The 19,765-nt window shown below is 46.6% G+C and overlaps 1 protein-coding gene across 1 annotated transcript in view; it reads left to right on the top strand.

Moving 5' to 3' along the window:
- sh3d21 (SH3 domain containing 21) overlaps positions 1-19,765 on the top strand; it is a 99,129-nt gene that overhangs the window by 42,668 nt on the left and 36,696 nt on the right. The window contains exons 7-10 of the mRNA XM_068006976.1: positions 508-577; positions 7,124-7,212; positions 9,227-9,322; positions 11,799-11,844. Of these exons, the coding sequence (XP_067863077.1) occupies positions 508-577; positions 7,124-7,212; positions 9,227-9,322; positions 11,799-11,844 (301 nt within the window). The remainder of the gene's footprint in view (positions 1-507; positions 578-7,123; positions 7,213-9,226; positions 9,323-11,798; positions 11,845-19,765) is intronic.

A 19,765-nucleotide genomic window follows, 5' to 3' on the forward strand; every position in this document is an offset into this window, starting at 1 on the left:
TTAATCCCTTTCCTAACTCCTTAAAATCTGCCTGCAGGTCCTCATCCCTCTTTCTACCTCTATTGTTGGTACTGATATGGACCACGACCTCTGGCTGTTCACCCTCCCCCTCCACCCCCCCAAGAATGTTCTGCAGCTGCTCAGTGACTTTGAGATGTTTGGTATCTTTGATCTCTGATATTGTCCAGGACACCGGAGAGAACTCCTCTGCTCTTCTTCGAAATGGTGCCGTGGAATCTTTTCCATCCACCTTAGAGGGCAGACAGAGCCTCTGTTTAATGTCTCATCCGAAAGACAGCACCTCCGACAGTGCAGCACTGGAGTGCTCAAGTTTTTGAGCTCAAGTCTCTGGAGTGGAGCTTGAACCCACAACCTCTGACTCAGAGGCGAGAGTGCTGCCACCGAGCCAAGGCTGACACTGGACCATAAAAAATAATAATAGTGCTTTTCTAAGAAAGTGTCAGAATGCTTGATGTCTAAGCCAAAATGTCTCTGTTTTTTTTGTAGGACCCAATTTTTAGATCAGCACATCTCAAAGCAGACATCGGAAACCCTGGAGTTGGTAGACAACAGATGGGTTTGTATCCAGTGCATCCGATCTTGTGTGCAGATAATACTAACACACTGATAGCTGCTTTACGTGCTACTCTGGACGTTGGCAGGTGGCGGTGTAGCATGTTGGAAGCTTCAATGCACTGCAACGTAAAGTGGTGGGACACTGGTTTTTGTGTGTACCGTATCCCAGACACAGAATTCTGGACCTTGTGGGAAGAGTGAGTGGAGCCCAGGCACCTCCCTCAAGAGTGAGAGAGTCAGCCAGGGGCCACTCTGGAGTTGGTTTCAGAGTTGCATTAGGGGAGGTCCAGGGGCAGGTCACCTGAATTAGGGGAGGCCCAGGGACTGGTTACTTGGCACCAAGGGGAGGTCTGGGGACTGGTTACTTGGCACCAGGGGAGGCCCAGGGACTGGTTACTTGGCACCAGGGACTGGTTATTTGGTACCAGGGGAGGCCCAGGGACTGGTTACTTGGCACCAGGAGAGGCCCAGGGACTGGTTACTTGGCACCAGGGGAGGTCCAGGGACTGGTTACTTGGTACCAGGGGAAGCCCAGTGACTGGTTACTTGGCACCAGGGGAAGCCCAGGGACTGGTTACTTGGTGTCAGGGGAGGTCTAGGGACTGGTTACTTGGCACCAGGGGAGGCCCAAGTGAGCATCTAGCTCTTAATGCTGAGGGGAAACTGGAGGCTTCTCAGTGCTAGGGCAAGCTGACAGAGGCTCACCACGTCAAGCCAGACGAGAACCTTTGCTCTGAGGATTGCTGTATTAAGTCAGTATTAAGTGAATCAAGGTCTTGCTTTGGATCCTTGCTAACCAGAGGTATGAGAGGGATAGAGCAAGGTCGTCCAAAGCAGTGGAAAGGGGAGGTGAGGGGGAAGATTTGTTGTCTGCATTTAAACCGGACTCACAGGTTTAAAGAGGTATATGTCTGTTCCTCGGTGACTTGCAAGGAAACCACTAGAGTTGTGTGAACAGTGGGGAAAAAAATTCACATAGAATCATAGAATCGTACAGCATAGAAGGAGGCCATTCTGCCTGTCGTGCCTGTGCAGGCTCTTTGAAAGAGCTATCCAATTAGTCCCACTCCCCCGCTCTTTTCCCTTTAACCCTGCATTTCAGAAAAATCTAGCCAATCAATGTAATTTTGCTTCCGTCACCTCTGTTGAGGGCAGATAAGGAGATTGAAGGTAAGTTGGGGAGAGGGAGGATACACGGTGTGGATCAGAGGCTGGAGAGAGATTATAATAAGTCAATGCTACTGAGTGTATTTTCATAGAATTATAAAATCATGGAATGAAACAGCACAGTAGGAGGCCATTTGGCCCATCGTGTCTGTGCCAGCTCTTTGAAAGAGATATCCAATTAGTCCCACTCACCTGCTGTTTTCCCCATTGCCCTGCAAATTTCTCCTTTTCACGTATATATCCAATTCCTTTTGAAAGTTATTATTGAATGTGCTTCCACCGCCCTTTCAGGTAGTGCATTCCAGATCATAACAACTCGCTGCGTTAAAATAATTCTCCTAAATTCCCCACGTGATTTTTTGCCAATTATCTTCAATCTGTGTCCTTTGGTTATCGACCCTCCTGCCAGTTCTCCCTTTCTACCCTATCAAAACCCCTCATAATTTTGAACACCTCTCTCAAATCTCCCCTTCTCTGCTCTAAGGAGAACAATCCCAGTCTTTCCACATAACTGAAGCCCCTCATCCCTGTTATCATTCTAGTAAATCTCCTCTGTACCCTTTCTAAGGCTTTGACATCCTTCCTAAAGAATTTGATGCAATACTCTAGCTGAGGCCTAACCAGTGATTTATAAAGGTTTCCCATAACTTCCTTGCTTTTGTACTCTATGCCTCTATTAATAAACCCAAAGGTCCTGTCTGCTTTATTAACACCCTTCTCAACTTGTCCGGACACCTTCAAAGATTTGTGTATGTGCACCCCCAGGTCTCTCTGTTCCTGCACCCCCTTTAAAATTGTACTATTTAATTTATATTATCTCTCCTCATTCTTCCTTCCAAAATTCATCACTTCACACTTGTCTGCATTAAATTTAATCTGCCATGTTTCTGCCCATTCCACCAGTCTGTCTATGTCCTCCTGAAGTCTGCTTCTATCCTCCTCACTGCTTACTATATTTCCGAGTTTTGTGTCATCTGCAAACTTTGAAACTATGCCCTGTATACCCAAATCCAGGTCATTAATATATATTAAAAAGAGCAGTGGTCCTACGACCGACCCCTGGGGGACACCACTGTATACTTCCCTCCAGTCTCAAAAGCTTCTGATGGCGAATTCGGGATATGGGGACCACCAGACCCTGCAGGAATTTCCGCTGGGAGCACAAATTCATAAAATCCAACTTTATCTGTCGATTATTTCTGATTGACTTTCTGGAAAATAATTTTAAAAGTGATTTAAACATCAAGCCACAGCTGCTTGACTGGATCAATTATGAGGTCATCGTCGGCAGTGAGGTCATCATTTGGCAGGTCATGTGACAGCTTTAGCCACAAGGCGTCACAACTAGATTTGTGATGGCATTAAGACAGGAAATACGGTCACAACGGCCTTTTCACATAAAGTTGTTGGCTGCTTGAAAACACAGCAGTTAAACTTTGTGTTTGAGCACGAGGAGAGCTAGGGAGAGATTTTCAAAACTAAATCAACTAAATGCTTCAACGAAATAGTTCAAAAATCCGGTGAGGAAAAGTCAAGCGATTATTGAGAACTCTGCTGCGCTGGAGAGCAGAGAAATCGGGTGAAGAAGACTAGCAAATCGACACTAGAGGACAAGTTAACATCATGACTTTATCAACTCTTGTGAAGGTCAATGAGTAAAAGCTGAGAGCTCTGTGCTCTAGTAGAACGTGAGATTATCAATATCATAGAATCATAGGATGATGCAGCACAGAAGGAGGCCATTCGGCCCACCATGCCCGTGCCGGCTCTTTGAAAGAGCTATCCAATTAGTCCCTCTCCCCTGCCCTTTCCCAATAATCCTGCAAAATTTTCCCCTTCAAGTATTTATCCAATTCCCTTTGAAAGTTATTATTGAATCTGCCTCCACCACCCTTTCAGGCAGTGCATTCCAGATCATTATAACTTGCTGCGTAATTTTTTTTTTCCTCATGATGCCTCTAGTTCTTTTACCAATTACCTTAAATCTGTATCCTCTGGTTACCGACCCTTCTGCCACTGGAAACAGTTTGTCCTTATATACTCAATCAAAACCCTTCATGATTTTGAACACCTCTATCAAAACTCCCCTTTACCTTCTTTGCTCTAAGGAGAACAATCCCAGCTTCTCTAGTCTCTCCACATAACTGAAGTCCCTCATCCCTGGTACCATTCTAGTAAATCTCTTCTGCACCCTCTCTAAGGCCTTGACATCCTTCCTAAAGTGTGGTGCCCAGAATTGGACACAATACTCTAGGATATTGCCTGGAAAAAACAATTTGTTTAGAACAGATTTTATTGCACTGAGCTGAATAGGCAAGTCATTAAAGAACAAGTAAGTCAACTTTGTAATTTAAAAAAATTAAGTTTGTTGAGGTATTGAGTTGAAAAAAAGTAGAATTACAGTGAAAACGAATTGATGATTAAAGAACAAACTTCTGCTTTTGGAGAAATAAACATCACTGGCTTCTTAGGAAGCCAAAGAAGTGGAACAATTAAATTACTAACGAGAACTAGAGTGGAACGAGAGTGAAACTAGAGGGCTCGAGCACAGAGAGATTGAACTGCTAAACAGAATGAAGTGCAATCAGAGTGAAGTCTTTAAAATGGTAATTTGATGAGAGTAGGAATTCATTGGGAAGTAGTGGGTAAGCAGTACTGAAGTGTGTTTTTGTCAAACTGTAATTTAAGTTAGTTTTCTAACTTTAAAAGAAAACTGCAAGTCATTTGGCAGTTAAATATCAATCATTTATAAGTGGGTCACTGATTAGGTCTTAATTGTTAGGTATATATTAGAGGGTATATCTGCAAGATCACAGAGGGCTCAAGCACAGAGAGAATGAACTGTTAAATGGAGTGAAGAGCTAAACGGAGTGAAGACTTTAAAACGGGAATTTCGTGAGAGGGGGAAGGAGGTGCTACGTAATTTAAACCGGGAGCAGAAGCGGAAGAGGAAGATCAGATAACGCTAAGTAAATGGAACTTTAAGTAAATAGACAGTTAAGTTCAGTAAAATGACGGGACAGCTGAGACCCGTTGCCTGCAAATCCTGTGCCATGTGGGAACTCCAGGATGTTTTGTGTGCCCTGGATAGCCACATGTGCAGGAAGCGCCTCCAGCTGTTCGAGCTCAGAGTTTCTGCAGGGCAGATTGGAGGCTGAGAATTTCTTGGAGCGCACGTTCCAGGAGGTGCTCATCCCACAGCCACAGAGAGTTCAGGAGGATAGTGAGTGGGTGGCCATCCGGCAGGGTAGGAAGAGGCAGGCAGTGCAGGAATCCTCCGGGAATGTGGCACTGTCAAACTTCGTGGTTTTCAGTGCTGAGGGTGACAGCACCTCGGGAGAGTGCAGTGCAGAGCATGGCACCGTGGGGCAAAGGACTGCACAGGAGGGCACAGCAAAATGTGGGAATGCAGTTGTCATAGGGAAATAGACAGGAGTTTCTGTAACTGCATGGTGTGTTACCTCCCTGGTGCCAGGATAAAGGACATCATGGAGGGGGTGCAGGACATTTTGCAGGGGGAAGGAGAACAGCCAGAAGTTGTGGTCCATGTTGGAACCAATGATATAGGAAGGAAAAGGGTAGGATAAAGAGGAGGTACTTAAAAGGTTGGCAGTGCTCTAAGTAGTAAAGTCACCCGCTCCGGATAGGTTGCTGAGGGAAGTAAAGGTGAAAACTTTGGAGGCTCTGGCCACAATCTTCCAATCCTTAGATATGGGGGCAGTGCCAGAGGACCGGAGGATTGCAAATATTACACCCCTGTTCAAAAAACGAAAGCGAGATAAACCCAGTAACTATAGGCTAGTCAGCCCACCATCAGTGGTGGGGAAACTTTTAGAGACAATAAACCGGGATAAAATTAATTGCCACTTGGAAAATAATGGTTTAATAAATCAAAGCCAGCACAGATTTGTTAAAGGCAAATCATGTCTGACAAACTTGATTGAGTTCTTTGATGAAGTAACGAAGAGGAGTAATGTGGAGAGGGTCGATGGGGTGGTGCGGAGGGGGTCGATGGGGTGGTGCGGAGGGGGTCGATGGGGTGGTGCGGAGGGGGTCGATGGGGTGGTGCGGAGGGGGTCGATGGGGTGGTGCGGAGGGGGTCGATGGGGTGGTGCGGAGGGGGTCGATGGGGTGGTGCGGAGAGGGTCGATGGGGTGGTGCGGAGAGGGTCGATGGGGTAGTGTGGATGATGTTGTGTATCTGGACTTTCAAAAGGCTTTTGATAGAATACCACATAATAGAAAATGTAATGTTTAGAAGATAACAACTCTGAGTCCATAAACCTCTCTGATACCTCCTGAACGCCCCTTACCCTCTTTGATTCTCTGAGTTCCTTAACTTCTCTGATATGGTCTTTCCCTTACCTTCTTCGATAGCCTGAGAGTCCCTTACCCTATTTAATACCTCCTCAGGGCCCTTTACATTCTCACATACCCTCGGAGTGCCTTCCCCTCTCTGATACCTTCTGAGAGACCCAGGCACTCTTTGATACCCCCGTAGAGCCCTCATACCCCCTTGGTAGCCCCTCGGAAGCCCTTTGTTTCCGTGACAGCCTCTGGGATCCCCTTGCCCCACCAAGTGGCAGGAGGGGTCGAGGGTTTCAAAGTGGAGCCTGCATTGACGGGGCCTTAGCTGGAACTGAGTGATACTTTTTGGCAGCCCGAAAATGGAACCCATAGACTCACTGATACCTTCTCAGAAGCCAACAAACTAACATTCCAGTTCTCACATTCTACCTCCTAACATTGTGCCAACCACCACCTGTATACTCTGGGTGACGCTGTGATCAGAGTTTACACATGATTAGTTGTAAAAAAATTTAAAGTAGTCAATTGGTTGCCACTCATTAACAAAGGCAGGTGAGACAAGCATCACGGTTTGTATAATGTCTGCATTGATAAGTCCCATTATTTACACCATTGCTGGATATTAATCCACAAGCTACATTATATATTGTTTTTCCTTTATTTCCCTCTCCTTCCCCCAGTATGCTGACTTGCAGCTCTTTGGTACCTCACCCCATTTGACCACTCTTCAGCTGCGAATCCAGACAACGGAGTGTTGCAGCAACACACCCGAGCCCAGTCCTCCCCTCACCCGACACCCGCACCTTCCAGTAAGTTCAGTGGATAGTGATCAGGTGGAAAGCTTGGCCGATTTCCCCCTCCCCATCCTGGACACTGGGGTAAATTGTAACACCCCTTCTACCATCCTGGCCGAGATCATGTAGTTCAGCACAGTCCAGAACCTGTGACCCTCCTGGCCCCACGGCTCAGTGTCACACTGGGTGGTCATTACCTACCCAACCGACAGGGACCTCAGACACATTATTTTATGGGTTACTATGCTTTAATGGGGTAATCTTTCTTTTCAGGCAAAGAATACTATAAGGCGGTGTTTGACTATGTTGCAAGCACAGATGATGAACTCAGTCTGCTCAAAGGAGATGTCATCTTAGTGTTAGATAAGGTAAACATTCTTCTTTGTGTATGAGTCTGTATATCTATACATAAACTTCAATAAAAAGAAATCATATACAATCCTGAAATAAAAGACAGGCTCTGCATATCGGTGATCAGAAATAGTTGGATTTAACAGCTCCTCACTGCCCTTTTCTGGTTTATCCGATGCCAGGTTTTGGCAGGATGGGGTCTCCTTGGTCAGCTAGTAAGATGTTTCAAGTTAGGGATGGAGGGAGGTATCCCACATTAAATGAAGATTGTAAGGGGTCTCCCCATGTCAGATAGAAAGTCCAAGGTATTCCCCTTGTCAGCTGAAGGTTTTGAAGGAACTTTCCTGTGTCGTTTGCAAGAAAAAAGAAAATAAAGACTTGCATTTATATAGCGCCTTTCACGACCACAGAATGTCCCAAAGTGCTCTACAACCAATGAAATACTTTTGAAGTATAGTCACTGTTATAATGTAAGAAACACGGCTGTCAGCCTCTGCACAGCAAGGTCGCACAAACAGCAATGTGATAATGACCAGATAATCTGGTTTAGTGATGTTGGTTGAGGGATAAATATTGGCCAGGACACCAGGGAGCACTCCCCTGCTCTTCTTCGAAATAGTGATGGGGTCTCGATTTAATGTCTCATCCAAAAGACTGCATCTCCGACAGTGTAGCACTCATTCAGTACTGCACTGGGAGTGTTAGCCTGGATTATGTACTCAAGTCACTGGAGTGGGACTTGAGCCTACAAGCTTCTAACTCAGAGGCGAGAGCGCTAGCTTTCAGTCTCGGCTGACACCTTTAACAACAACAACTTGCACTTGGATGTGTTGAATATGTTAAGGGCAGAACTCAGAAGGCCAGCAAGATTTAAACAACAACTTACACTTATATAAGGTCTTTAATGTAATTAAATATCCCGAAGCACTTCACGGAGGTGAGATTGTAACTGGGCACCGAGCAATGGTTGGGGGTGTTGACCAAAAGCATGATCAAAGATGCGGGTTTTGAGGAGGGTTTTGAAGGAGGGTGGAAAGGGAGAAAAAAGAGAGGGAGTTCCAGAGAGTGGGAGCAAATTGGCTGATGGCTTTGTGATGAAAAGTGGGGGAAAGGAAAGGTGGGGCAGATATTGAAACAGTCCAGAAGACCAAAGGTTGCATACAAAAACATCGAGCTGGAGGAGGTTGCAGATGTAGGGAGGGATGAGGCCATGGAGGGATTTATAAATGAGGACAAGGGTTTTGATGCGTAGGGGAATAGGCAGCCAAAGAAGGTCGGCAAGCACAGGGATAATAGGAGGATGGGATTGAGAGTGGGATAAGATGTGAGCGGCAGAATTTTGGATGAGTTGAATATGTTAAGGACAGAACGGAGAAGGAGGGCAAAGAGTAATCGATTCTGGAGGTGATGAAGACCTGGCTAAACATCATCAAGGTTTTGAACAGCCTCTCCTATATCGTCAGGATATTTGGGGTGGAGGGCACCCTATGTTGAAAAGCAGGAGAACTGAAAGCTGCATTGCTGCTGTTGTGAGCCCAGTCTGCCTGTCCAACTCTTTCAATCAGTGTTTGTTTACGTCACACACCCATCCAGGAGAGGTGATGTGACGATACACTTCGATCTCACATTTCAACCTGATTCAAACAATAGCATCAACAACAACTTGCATTTCTAAGGTACCTTTAACATAGTAAAACGTCCCAAAGAGCTCCAAAGAGATATAATCAGACAAAAATTGAGACCGAGCCAAAGAAGGAGATATTAGTATGGGCGACTAAAAGCTTGGTCAAAGAGGTAGATTTTAATTTTAAAATTAGCTGTAAACAGAAGTATATCCTTGTAGTATAAATTAAATGGCTTACACTTTGAACTCAGGCTACAAGTATAATGCTGGGAATCAGTTCACAATATCTAGTAGAAACTTGCTTACTATGGGAGCCAACTGCAGCGATTGGTTTGGTGACAGTTGAATTGTCCATCATCATCCCATTACCATCAAAGCAGCAACTTTGGATTCTTGTCTGTTAACAGGAGACAGAAGACTATGGCTGGTGGGAAGGATATGTGAATGGAAACCAAGGGCTATTCCCAGACAACTATGTGGTCCCTTACCTCGAAGCTACAGAGGTGAGTGCCTTTCTTTGTGGGATACTCAGGGATCAAACATAGTGCAGGCTGAGCTCACCAAATGCCTGTTGGATAAAATCATTGCCGGATATAATACTGAGGTACACAGACCTAGAAATTCGGGTGCGATTTAAAAACTAAACACCGATCCAGCGAATAGAACAGTGATATAATACAATGATATAGTTACAGTAGAAAGATAGCTGTCTAACTTCTCGAGTGAAAGAAAGAAAGAACTTTTTTTTTTCATTCATGGGATGTGGGCATCGCTGGCGAGGCCAGCATTTATTGCCCACCCCTAATTGCCGTTGAGAAGGTGGTGATGAGCCGCCTTCTTGAACCGCTGCAGTCCGTGTGGTGAAGGTTCTCCCACAGTGCTGTTAGGAAGGGAGTTCCAGGATTTTGACCCAGCGATGATGAATGAACGGTGATATTTTTCCAAGTCGGGATGGTGTGTGACTTGGAGGGGAACGTGCAGGTGGTGTTGTTCCCATGTGCCTGCTGCCCTTGTCCTTTTAGGTGGTAGAGGTCGCGGGTTTGGGATGTGCTGTAGAAGAAGCCTTGGCGAGTTGCTGCAGTGCATCCTGTGGATGGTTAACACTGCAGTCACTGTGCGCCGGTGGTGAAGGGAGTGAATTTTTAGGGTGCCAATCAAACGGGTTGCTTTGTCCTGGATGGTGTCAAGCTTCTTGAATGTTGTTGGAGCTGCCCTCATCCAGGCAAGTGGAGAGTATTCCATCACACTCCTGGCTTGTGCCTTGTAGATGGTGGAAAGGCTTTGGGGAGTCAGGAGGTGAGTCACTCGCCACAGAATACCCAGCCTCTGACCTGCTCTTGCAGCCACAGTATTTATGTGGCTGGTCCAGTTAAGTTTCTGGTCAATGGTGACCCCCAGGATGTTGATTGTGGGGGATTCGGCGATGGTAATGCCGTTGAATGTTAAGGGGAGGTGGTTAGACTCTCTCTTGTTGGAGATGGTCATTGCCTGGCACTTGTCTGGCGCGAATGTTACTTGCCACTTATCAGCCCAAGCCTGGATGTTGTCCAGGTCTTGCTGCATGCTGCTTCATTATCTGAGGGGTTGCAAATGGAACTGAACACTGTGCAATCATCAGCAAACATCCCCATTTCTGTCATTATGATGGAGGGAAGGTCATTGATGAAGCAGCTGAAGATAGTTGGGACTAGGACACTGCATTTATATGGCACCTTTCACAAGATCGGGACATCCCAAAGCGCTTTACAGCCAATGAAGCATTTTTGAAGTGTAGTCACTGTTATAATGTTGAAAACTCGGCAGCCATTTTGCGCAAAGCAAGGTCCCACAAACAGCAATGTAATAATTACCAGATAATCTGTTTTTTTAGTAATGTTGATTGAAGGATAAATATTGCTCAGGACACTGGGGGGAATTCCCCTGCTTCTCTTCAAAACAATGCCATGGGATCTTTTATGTTCACCTGAAAGGGGCCTTAGTTTAACATTTTATCCAAAAGACGGCACCTCCGACTATGCAGCACTCCCTCAGTACAGCACTGGTGTGCCAGGCTAGATTATGTGCTCAACTCTCTGGAGTGAGAAAAACAATAAAAATCGCAATCTAATTCTAAACTATTCTTTTATTGTTACTTTTAAATACGTTGTCCTTTTCTTTCTTGTAATCTTTTCTGACTACAGGAGCTAGCTAGTCTGCCTCATCTTTCCTGTTAATTGGTTTGATAATCTTCTACAAACTCATCTTAATTTTTTTTTTATTTGTTCATGGGATTTGGGCATCGCTGGCAAGGCCAGCAGTGATTGCCCATCCCTAATTGCCCTTGAGAAGGTGGTGGTGAGCCGCCTTCTTGAACCGCTGCAGTCCGTGTGGTGAAGATTCTCCCACAGTGCAGTTAGGTAGAGAGTTCCAGGATTTTGGAACAGATTAATGGACAGATCCAGTCACTCAATACACCCTCGCATAGACTGCCTTGGCTAGTTTGGATTTTCATAACTGGATTCAAAAATAATTGACTGTCATATATTTAACTGAACAAGTTACACAGTCTGCATTTGTTCAGAGTAGCTTGGCTCCTCCCTCAAGCCTACAGTTTGATAAACGAGTTCGAACCAACCTCGCAACACATGTGGAATTAAAGGGACAGCCACCAAGCCTAAACTAGAACAAGCAAAAATACTACATTCTTGACACAGTTGACATGTGTGTGCGTGTTTAAGGAGGAGCAGGTGTCATCTCTGGAGGGCAGCAAGCCAGAGATGATTGGTGCAGATGTGAGGCTGGATGACTCTTCTAGAGTTTTGCTTCTGTGCTGGGGAGTATTTATACAGAACTTTCCCCCAGGGATTAAATGTGAGAGTGGAGTCCCTGAGAGCGTAGATTGTACCTGTTCTTTGGGGGGTGGGGGGAGTGGGCTTGATAGCTCTAATGCCATGTTCTTGTCCCACAGTTTATCTTATCTGTCTCTATTTCAAATTGCAGTTGAGAAAGGAGCTTCCTCCGAAAGTCAGAACAGATGTGGATATCTGTAAGTAAAGCCATCTTATTACCAATCATCCTTTTAATCCCAGGCAAAACACTGTCAATTAAACCACAGTGCACAAGGGTTTAACCAGCCTGACTTGTCCACTCAGTATCATCCTTGTGAATCTGTGCTGAGAAATGAAGGAATTCCACAGGACCGACTAGGAAAACCATGACTTATTCTACATGCACTGCATTGGAGCAAAAAAACAAGAGAAGCCCAAGTTTAATGGTTTGGAGGAATTTTGTGCTCATTAATGTGAGGGGTGTCAGAGATGGGGATTGCAATATTTTCCACCCGTTTGTATTCAAAATCAACAGTAACATTGTCTGATCAGATGCAACACGGCTAAGATGCAGAGTGAAGCTCCCTCTACACTGTCCCATCGAGCACTCCCAGCTCTGATGCAGCATGGGTTAGATACAGAGTGAAGCTCCAACTACACCATCCCATCAAACGCTCCCAGTATAAGCCAACCTAGAAAACTGGTGAAACGTCAGTAAATTTAACACATCCCCTGAAAAGCTGGTGACTGAAGAATGGCCCTGATTATAAGCCTATGACATGTCAAATCCAGTAGTTACCGGGAGTTTTGTAACTTAAGCTGTAGATCGACCCAACTCTCCATTGCTGGTATGAGAGAGAAGAACCAAAAAGTAGATGAAAGGCTGAAAGGGGAATATAAACATTGAAGGTACAAAATTGTTGGTGTATTTCTGGGGTGGGGGAGGTCTAAGGGATATGCTACCACTGGAAAATGTTGAATTTTTTCATTACAAGCTATACATTCTGGTTAATGTTAAAAAGGTTATTCTCTGCAATTAATAGATTTTTAATCTAAAAAACAGAAAAGCAAAGTGATATTTGGATTTTCAACAGTCCAGCCAAGCCATCACTTTCTCAAAAGTTACCTTCACAGTCACTCTCCCACGACCAACCCCCCCACAACTCCCCAGTTCACAGAGGTACTCTGCCCCTCTGCACCCACTGTATCTCAGCCAACTCCCCACCCTTCCACAGAGACATTCTCCGCCTCTTACCCTCCCAATTTATACGGCACTCTTCTTTTTCCCCCCCCCCCACCCCACCAAAGTTCAGGGGGCTGATGAGCCCACCATGTCTGAGCGTGTAGGATGAGTGGCCTGGGAAACCAGTTCAGATAATGTCCAGGGGCGCTCAGCCACATTTGGGAACTTTAGGATGGTATTCCCATCAGCGATCTCGAAACAGCTGCACCGATTGAAATGCCTTACGTTTTAGATTAAAATTGCAGTGTGATGGGCATGAAATCAAGCCTCTGGAATGTAGCAACATTAGGAACAGGAAAAGGCCATTCAGCCCCTAGAGCCTGTTCCGTCATTCAATTAGATCATGGCTGAACTACACCTCAACTCCATTCTCCGGCCTTTGCTCCATATCCCTTGATACCCTTACCTAACAAAAATCTATCAATCTCAGTCTTGAAAGCTCCAATTGTCCTAAACATCCACAGCCTTTTGGGGGAGAGAATTCCAGATTTCTACTACCCTTTGCGTGAACAAGTGCTTCATTAATTCACTCCTGAAATGGCCTAGCTCTAATTTTAAGATTATATACCCTCGTTCTTGATCCCTGCACTAGAGGAAATAGTTTCTCCATATCTACCTTATCAAACCCTTGTAAACATTTTAAACACCTCAATCAGATCACCCCTCAATCTCCTAAACTCAAGGGAATACAAGCAAAGTTTATGCAACAACTGCTATGTTAGTATTTGAACTCACATTCTCTGGATTATTAGTCCTTTAGGCCTTTGGATTACTAGTTCAGTAACATAACCAATACATAACCATACCCTGCATCTAGACAACCGTATCGTGCATCTACACGACCGTAGCCTGCGTCTACATGACCGTAGCTTGCGTCTAGACGACCCCACCCTGCGTCTAGACGACCCCACCCTGCGTCAACACAACCGCGCCCTGTGTCTACATGATCCTATCCTGCGTCTAGATGACCGTACCATCCATCTACACAACCTTGCATCTACACGACCATATCCTGCGTCTAGACAACTGTACCCTGCATCTGCATCTACACGGCCGTACCGTGCGTCCAGACAACTGTTGCCTGCATCTAGATGACAGTACCCCGCGTCTAGACGACCGTACCCTGCGTCTACACAACCATACCCTGCATTCTCTGATTCTCTGCGTGAAGTATCCACAGGCACTTTTCTGTATTTCAGAAGCATTTACGTGAGCCAACTCCCAGGTGCACAGTTTGCTTCCTCTTACAATTTTCCCCTCTCCCACTCCCAATCACCTCACCAGCTGCCAGCTGGCATCCTCTACCTCTAGCCAGTGTGCCTACAGCTAACATGACCCATCGTGCAAGGGACCATGCAGATGCTTCAAGACACTGTGCCTGTGGAACAGAATCTCTCACCGAGACTTTTGCAGACCTATTTTCTGTTCAGCTGATTCTGCCCACAGGCCGCTGCTTGTCTGTGTTGTGCCGGGAAAGATTTGCACTCGCACTCAGCCACTTCCTCTCTGACTCCAGCTGCACGATACCTCCGAGATCAGCACCCCACAGTAGTAGCAGTGGGCACCCTGATATCCTGTGCAGCAATCTCTCTGAAACTGCTCAAAGGGTGGTGACATACAGTGAAACACACAAAGCACAAACCACACGCAGGATCCAAAGAGAAACACGCTCCAACAAGGGCCTGACTGATGCAAGTTCTTGAAATAAGAACAGAAAATGCTAGAAGCTTGAGCGCAGAGGTTGGCAAAGGCAGAAAATGAGCCTCTAACAGAGTCAGGACTTTCAACTGGGAATTTGGTGAGTGTGGGAATTAGGTGCAGAGGGAGAAGGAGGTGTTTGATTTAAACCAAGGGACTGTAAACCAAGGAACTATAAACTAATCTATCAACTTTTAAACCTTAAATAAAAAAATACATAAAATTTTTTAAAAGTCTAAGACTAAGACTGAGTGACGCATAAAGGGAGTCGGGCGAGAAATCAAAAATCAAGAAAACACCAAAGGGTGACATCACAAGACGAGGAGGAGTGCTGAGGGTAAGTATTTAGTTCATTGCTTAGTGTTTTTAATGGTTATCGTTCCTAGTAGTGTTAGTGTCTTTAGTAGTTGGTTAGAGTTTATTAATGGTTAGTGTTTTAGTGTTAGATAAATAGTAAATTACCTTAAAGCTAAACAAACAGTTTAAATAGCTAGTTAACGTGGCAGGACAGCTGGGGCCCTTCGAATGTACATCCTGTGCCATGTGGGAACACCAAAGCCTGTGTCCTGGAAAACCACATGTGCAGGAAGTGCCGCCAACTGCTCGAGCTCGAGCTCAGAGTTTCTGAGGTTGAGGGGCGGCTGGCGTCACTACAGTGCATATGGGAAGCTGAGAGTTTTGTGTAAAGCACGTTGCAGGAGGTGGTCACCCCGCAGCTACGGAGAATTCAGACGGAGAGGGAGTGGGTGACCACCAGGCAGACTAGGAGGAACAAGCAGGCAGTGCCAGAATCCCCTGGGTGTGTGACACTCACAAACCAGTGTTCAGTGTTGAACACCAGTGAGGGTGTTGACTTCTCGGGGGAGTGCAAATCTACGGCAGCGTGGAAGACTTGGCTGCATAGGGGTGCAAAAGAAATGCAGTTGTTATAGGGGATTTAATAGTCAGGGGGATAGACTGGCGTTTCTGTAACCGTATGAGTCCCAAATGGTGTGTTTCCTCCCTGGTGCCAGGATAAAGGACATCACTGAGAGGGTGCAGAACATTTTGAGGGGGGAAGGGGACCAGCCAGAAGTCGTGGTCCGTGTGGAAACCAATGACATAGAAAGAAAAAGGGTCCAGGTCCTGCAGTCAGTTTAGGAGCTAGGAAGAAGTTAAAAAGCAGGACCTCAAAGGTAGTAATCTCTGGATTACTCCCAGTGCAACGCTCTAGTGAGTATAAGAATAGTAGGATAAGACAGGTTAATGCGTGGCTGGAGAAGTGGTGCAGGAGGGTTGGCTTCAGATTCCTGGGGCATTGGGACCAGTTCTGTGGCAGGAGGGACCTGTACAAGATGGACGGGTTGCACTTCAACAGAGCTGAGACCAATGTTCTCGCAGGGCGGTTAATCAGTGCTGTGGGAGAGGGTTTAAATTAATTTGGCTGGGGGGGTGGGCACCAGGATGAAACATTACAGAGGAGAAACAAGGTGCACAGAGGACTGGGAGGGACAAATAGTGCTAGAATGAAGAATAGTTCAGAAATAGGAGGGATCAGACAGGGGGCAAATGCTAAGATGACTTTAGAGTGCATGTGTGTAAATGCACATAGTGTGATAAGTAAGGTTGGTGAGCTGCAGACTCAAGTAGCCACATGGGACTATGATACATTGGCAATAACAAAGACCTGGCTCAAACAAGAGGAGGATTGAATACTTGGATACTTAATATTCTTGGCTACAAGGTATTCAGGAAAGATAGGGAAGGGAAGAAAGGAGGTGGGGAGGGGGGTTGGCAGTATTGATTTTTTTTTTTTTTTTAATTCGTTCACGGGATGTGGGCGTCGCTGGCAAGGCCGGCATTTATTGCCCATCCCTAATTGCCCTCGAGAAGGTGGTGGTGAGCCGTCTTCTTGAACCGCTGCAGTCCGTGTGGTGACGGTTCTCCCACAGTGCTGTTAGGAAGGGAGTTCCAGGATTTTGACCCAGCAACAATGAAGGAACGGCGATATATTTCCAAGTCGGGATGGTGTGTGACTTGGAGGGGAACGTGCAGGTGGTGTTGTTCCCATGTGCCTGCTGCCCTTGTCCTTCTAGGTGGTAGAGGTCGTGGGTTTGGGAGGTGCTGTCGAAGAAGCCTTGGCGAGTTGCTGCAGTGCATCCTGTGGATGGTGCACACTGCAGCCATAGTGCGCCGGTGGTGAAGGGAGTGAATCTTTAGGGTGGTGGATGGGGTGCCAATCAAGTGGGCTGCTTTATCTTGGATGGTGTCGAGCTTCTTGAGTGTTGTTGGAGCTGCACTCATCCAGGCAAGTGGAGAGTATTCCATCACACTCCTGACTTGTGCCTTGTAGATGGTGGAAAGGCTTTGGGGAGTCAGGAGGTGAGTCACTCGCCGCAGAATACCCAGCCTCTGACCTGCTCTCGTAGCCACAGTATTTATATGGCTGGTCCAGTTAAGTTTCTGGTCAATGGTGACCCCCAGGATGTTGATGGTGGGGGATTCGGCGATGGTAATGCCGTTGAATGTCAAGGGGAGGTGGTTAGACTCTCTCTTGTTGGAGATGGTCATTGCCTGGCACTTATCTGGTGCGAATGTTACTTCCCACTTATCAGCCCAAGCCTGGATGTTGTCCAGGTCTTGCTGCATGCAGGCTCGGACTGCTTCATTATCTGAGGGGTTGCGAATGGAACTGAACACTGTGCAGTCATCAGCGAACATCCCCATTTCTGACCTTATGATGGAGGGAAGGTCATTGATGAAGCAGCTGAAGATGGTTGGGCCTAGGACACTGCCCTGAGGAACTCCTGCAGCAATGCCCTGGGGCTGAGATGATTGGCCTCCAACAACCACTACCATCTTCCTTTGTGCTAGGTATGATTCCAGCCACTGGAGAGTTTTCCCCCTGATTCCCATTGACTTCAATTTTACGAGGGCTCCTTGGTGCCACACTCGGTCAAATGCTGCCTTGATGTCAAGGGCAGTCACTCTCACCTCACCTCTGGAATTCAGCTCTTTTGTCCATGTTTGGACCAAGGCTGTAATGAGGTCTGGAGCCGAGTGGTCCTGGCGGAACCCAAACTGAGCATCGGTGAGCAGGTTATTGGTGAGTAAGTGCCGCTTGATAGCACTGTCGACGACACCTTCCATCACTTTGCTGATGATTGAGAGTAGACTGATGGGGCGGTAATTGGCCGGATTGGATTTGTCCTGCTTTTTGTGGACAGGACATACCTGGGCAATTTTCCACATTGTCGGGTGGATGCCAGTGTTGTAGCTGTACTGGAACAGCTTGGCTAGAGGCGCAGCTAGTTCTGGAGCACAAGTCTTCAGCACTACAGCTGGGATGTTGTCAGGGCCCATAGCCTTTGCTGTATCCAGTGCACTCAGCCGTTTCTTGATATCACGTGGAGTGAATCGAATTGGCCGAAGACTGGCTTCCGTGATGGTGGGGATATCGGGAGGAGGTTGAGATGGATTATCCACTCGGCACTTCTGGCTGAAGATGGTTGCAAACGCTTCAGCCTTGTCTTTTGCACTCACGTGCTGGACTCCGCCATCATTGAGAATGGGGATATTTGCAGAGCCTCCTCCTCCCGTTAGTTGTTTAATTGTCCACCACCATTCACGACTGGATGTGGCAGGACTGCAGAGCTTTGATCTGATCCGTTGGTTGTGGAATCGCTTAGCTCTGTCCATAGCATGTTGCTTCCACTGTTTAGCATGCATGTAGTCCTGAGTTGTAGCTTCACCAGGTTGGCACCTCATTTTTAGGTACGCCTGGTGCTGCTCCTGGCATGCTCTTCTGCACTCCTCATTGAACCAGGGTTGATCCCCTGGCTTGTTGGTAATGGTAGAGTGAGGAATATGCCGGGCCATGAGGTTACAGATTGTGCTGGAATACAATTCTGCTGCTGCTGATGGCCCACAGCGCCTCATGGATGCCCAGTTTTGAGCTGCTAGATCTGTCCTGAATCTATCCCATTTAGCACGGTGGTAGTGCCACACAACACGTTGGATGGTGTCCTCAGTGCGAAGACGGGATTTCATCTCCACGAGGACTGTGCGGTGGTCACTCCTACCAATACTGTCATGGACAGATGCATTTGCGACAGGTAGATTGGTGAGGACGAGGTCAAGTAAGTTTTTCCCTCGTGTTGGTTCGCTCACCACCTGCCGCAGGCCCAGTCTAGCAGCTATGTCCTTCAGGACTCGGCCAGCTCGGTCAGTAGTGGTGCTACCGAGCCACTCTTGGTGATGGACATTGAAGTCCCCCACCCAGAGTACATTTTGTGCCCTTGCTACCCTCAGTGCTTCCTCCAAGTGGTGCTCAACATCAGCTGAGGGAGGACGGTCGGTGGTAATCAGCAGGAGGTTTCCTTGCCCATGTTTGACCTGATGCCATGAGATTTCATGGGGTCCAGAGTCAATGTTGAGGACTCCCAGGGCCACTCCCTCCTGACTGTATATCACTGTACCGCCAACCTCTGGTGGGTCTGTCCTGCCGGTGGGACAGGACATACCCAGGGATGGTGATGGAAGAGTCTGGGACGTTGGCTGAAAGATATGATTCTGTGAGTATGGCTATGTCAGGCTGTTGCTTGACTAGTCTGTGGGACAGCTCTCCCAATTTTGGCACAAGTCCCCAGATGTTGGTAAGGAGGACCTTGCAAGGTCGACTGGGCTTGGTGTTTTGCCGTTGTCGTGTCCGGTGCCTCGTGGTCCGATGCCGGGTGGTCCGTCCGGTTTTATTCTTATTATGACTTTTCGTAGTGAGATTTTACAACTGAGTGGCTTGCTAGGCCATTTCAGAGGGCAATTAAGAATCAACCACATTGCTGTGGGTCTGGAGTCACATATAGGCCAGACCGGGTAAGGGCGGCAGGCTTCCTTCCCTAAAGGACATTCGTGAACCAGATGGGTTTTTACGACAATCCGGTAGTTTCATGGCCATCATTACTGATACTAGTATTTTAATTCCAGACTTTTTAATTTAATTAATTTAATTCAATTAATTAATTGAATTTAAATTCGCCAGCTGCCGTGGCGGGATTTGAACTCATGACTCTGGATTTTAGTCCAGGCCTCTGGATTACTAGCCCAGTAACATAACCACTATGCTACCGTACCGATTAAAGAAACTATTACAGCACTGGAAAGGGATGATGTAGTTGAGGGGTCAAAGACAGAATCTATTTGGTTAGAATTAAGGAACAATA

This window comes from Heptranchias perlo, chromosome 26, assembly GCF_035084215.1.
Source record: "Heptranchias perlo isolate sHepPer1 chromosome 26, sHepPer1.hap1, whole genome shotgun sequence".
Taxonomy (NCBI): domain Eukaryota; kingdom Metazoa; phylum Chordata; class Chondrichthyes; order Hexanchiformes; family Hexanchidae; genus Heptranchias; species Heptranchias perlo.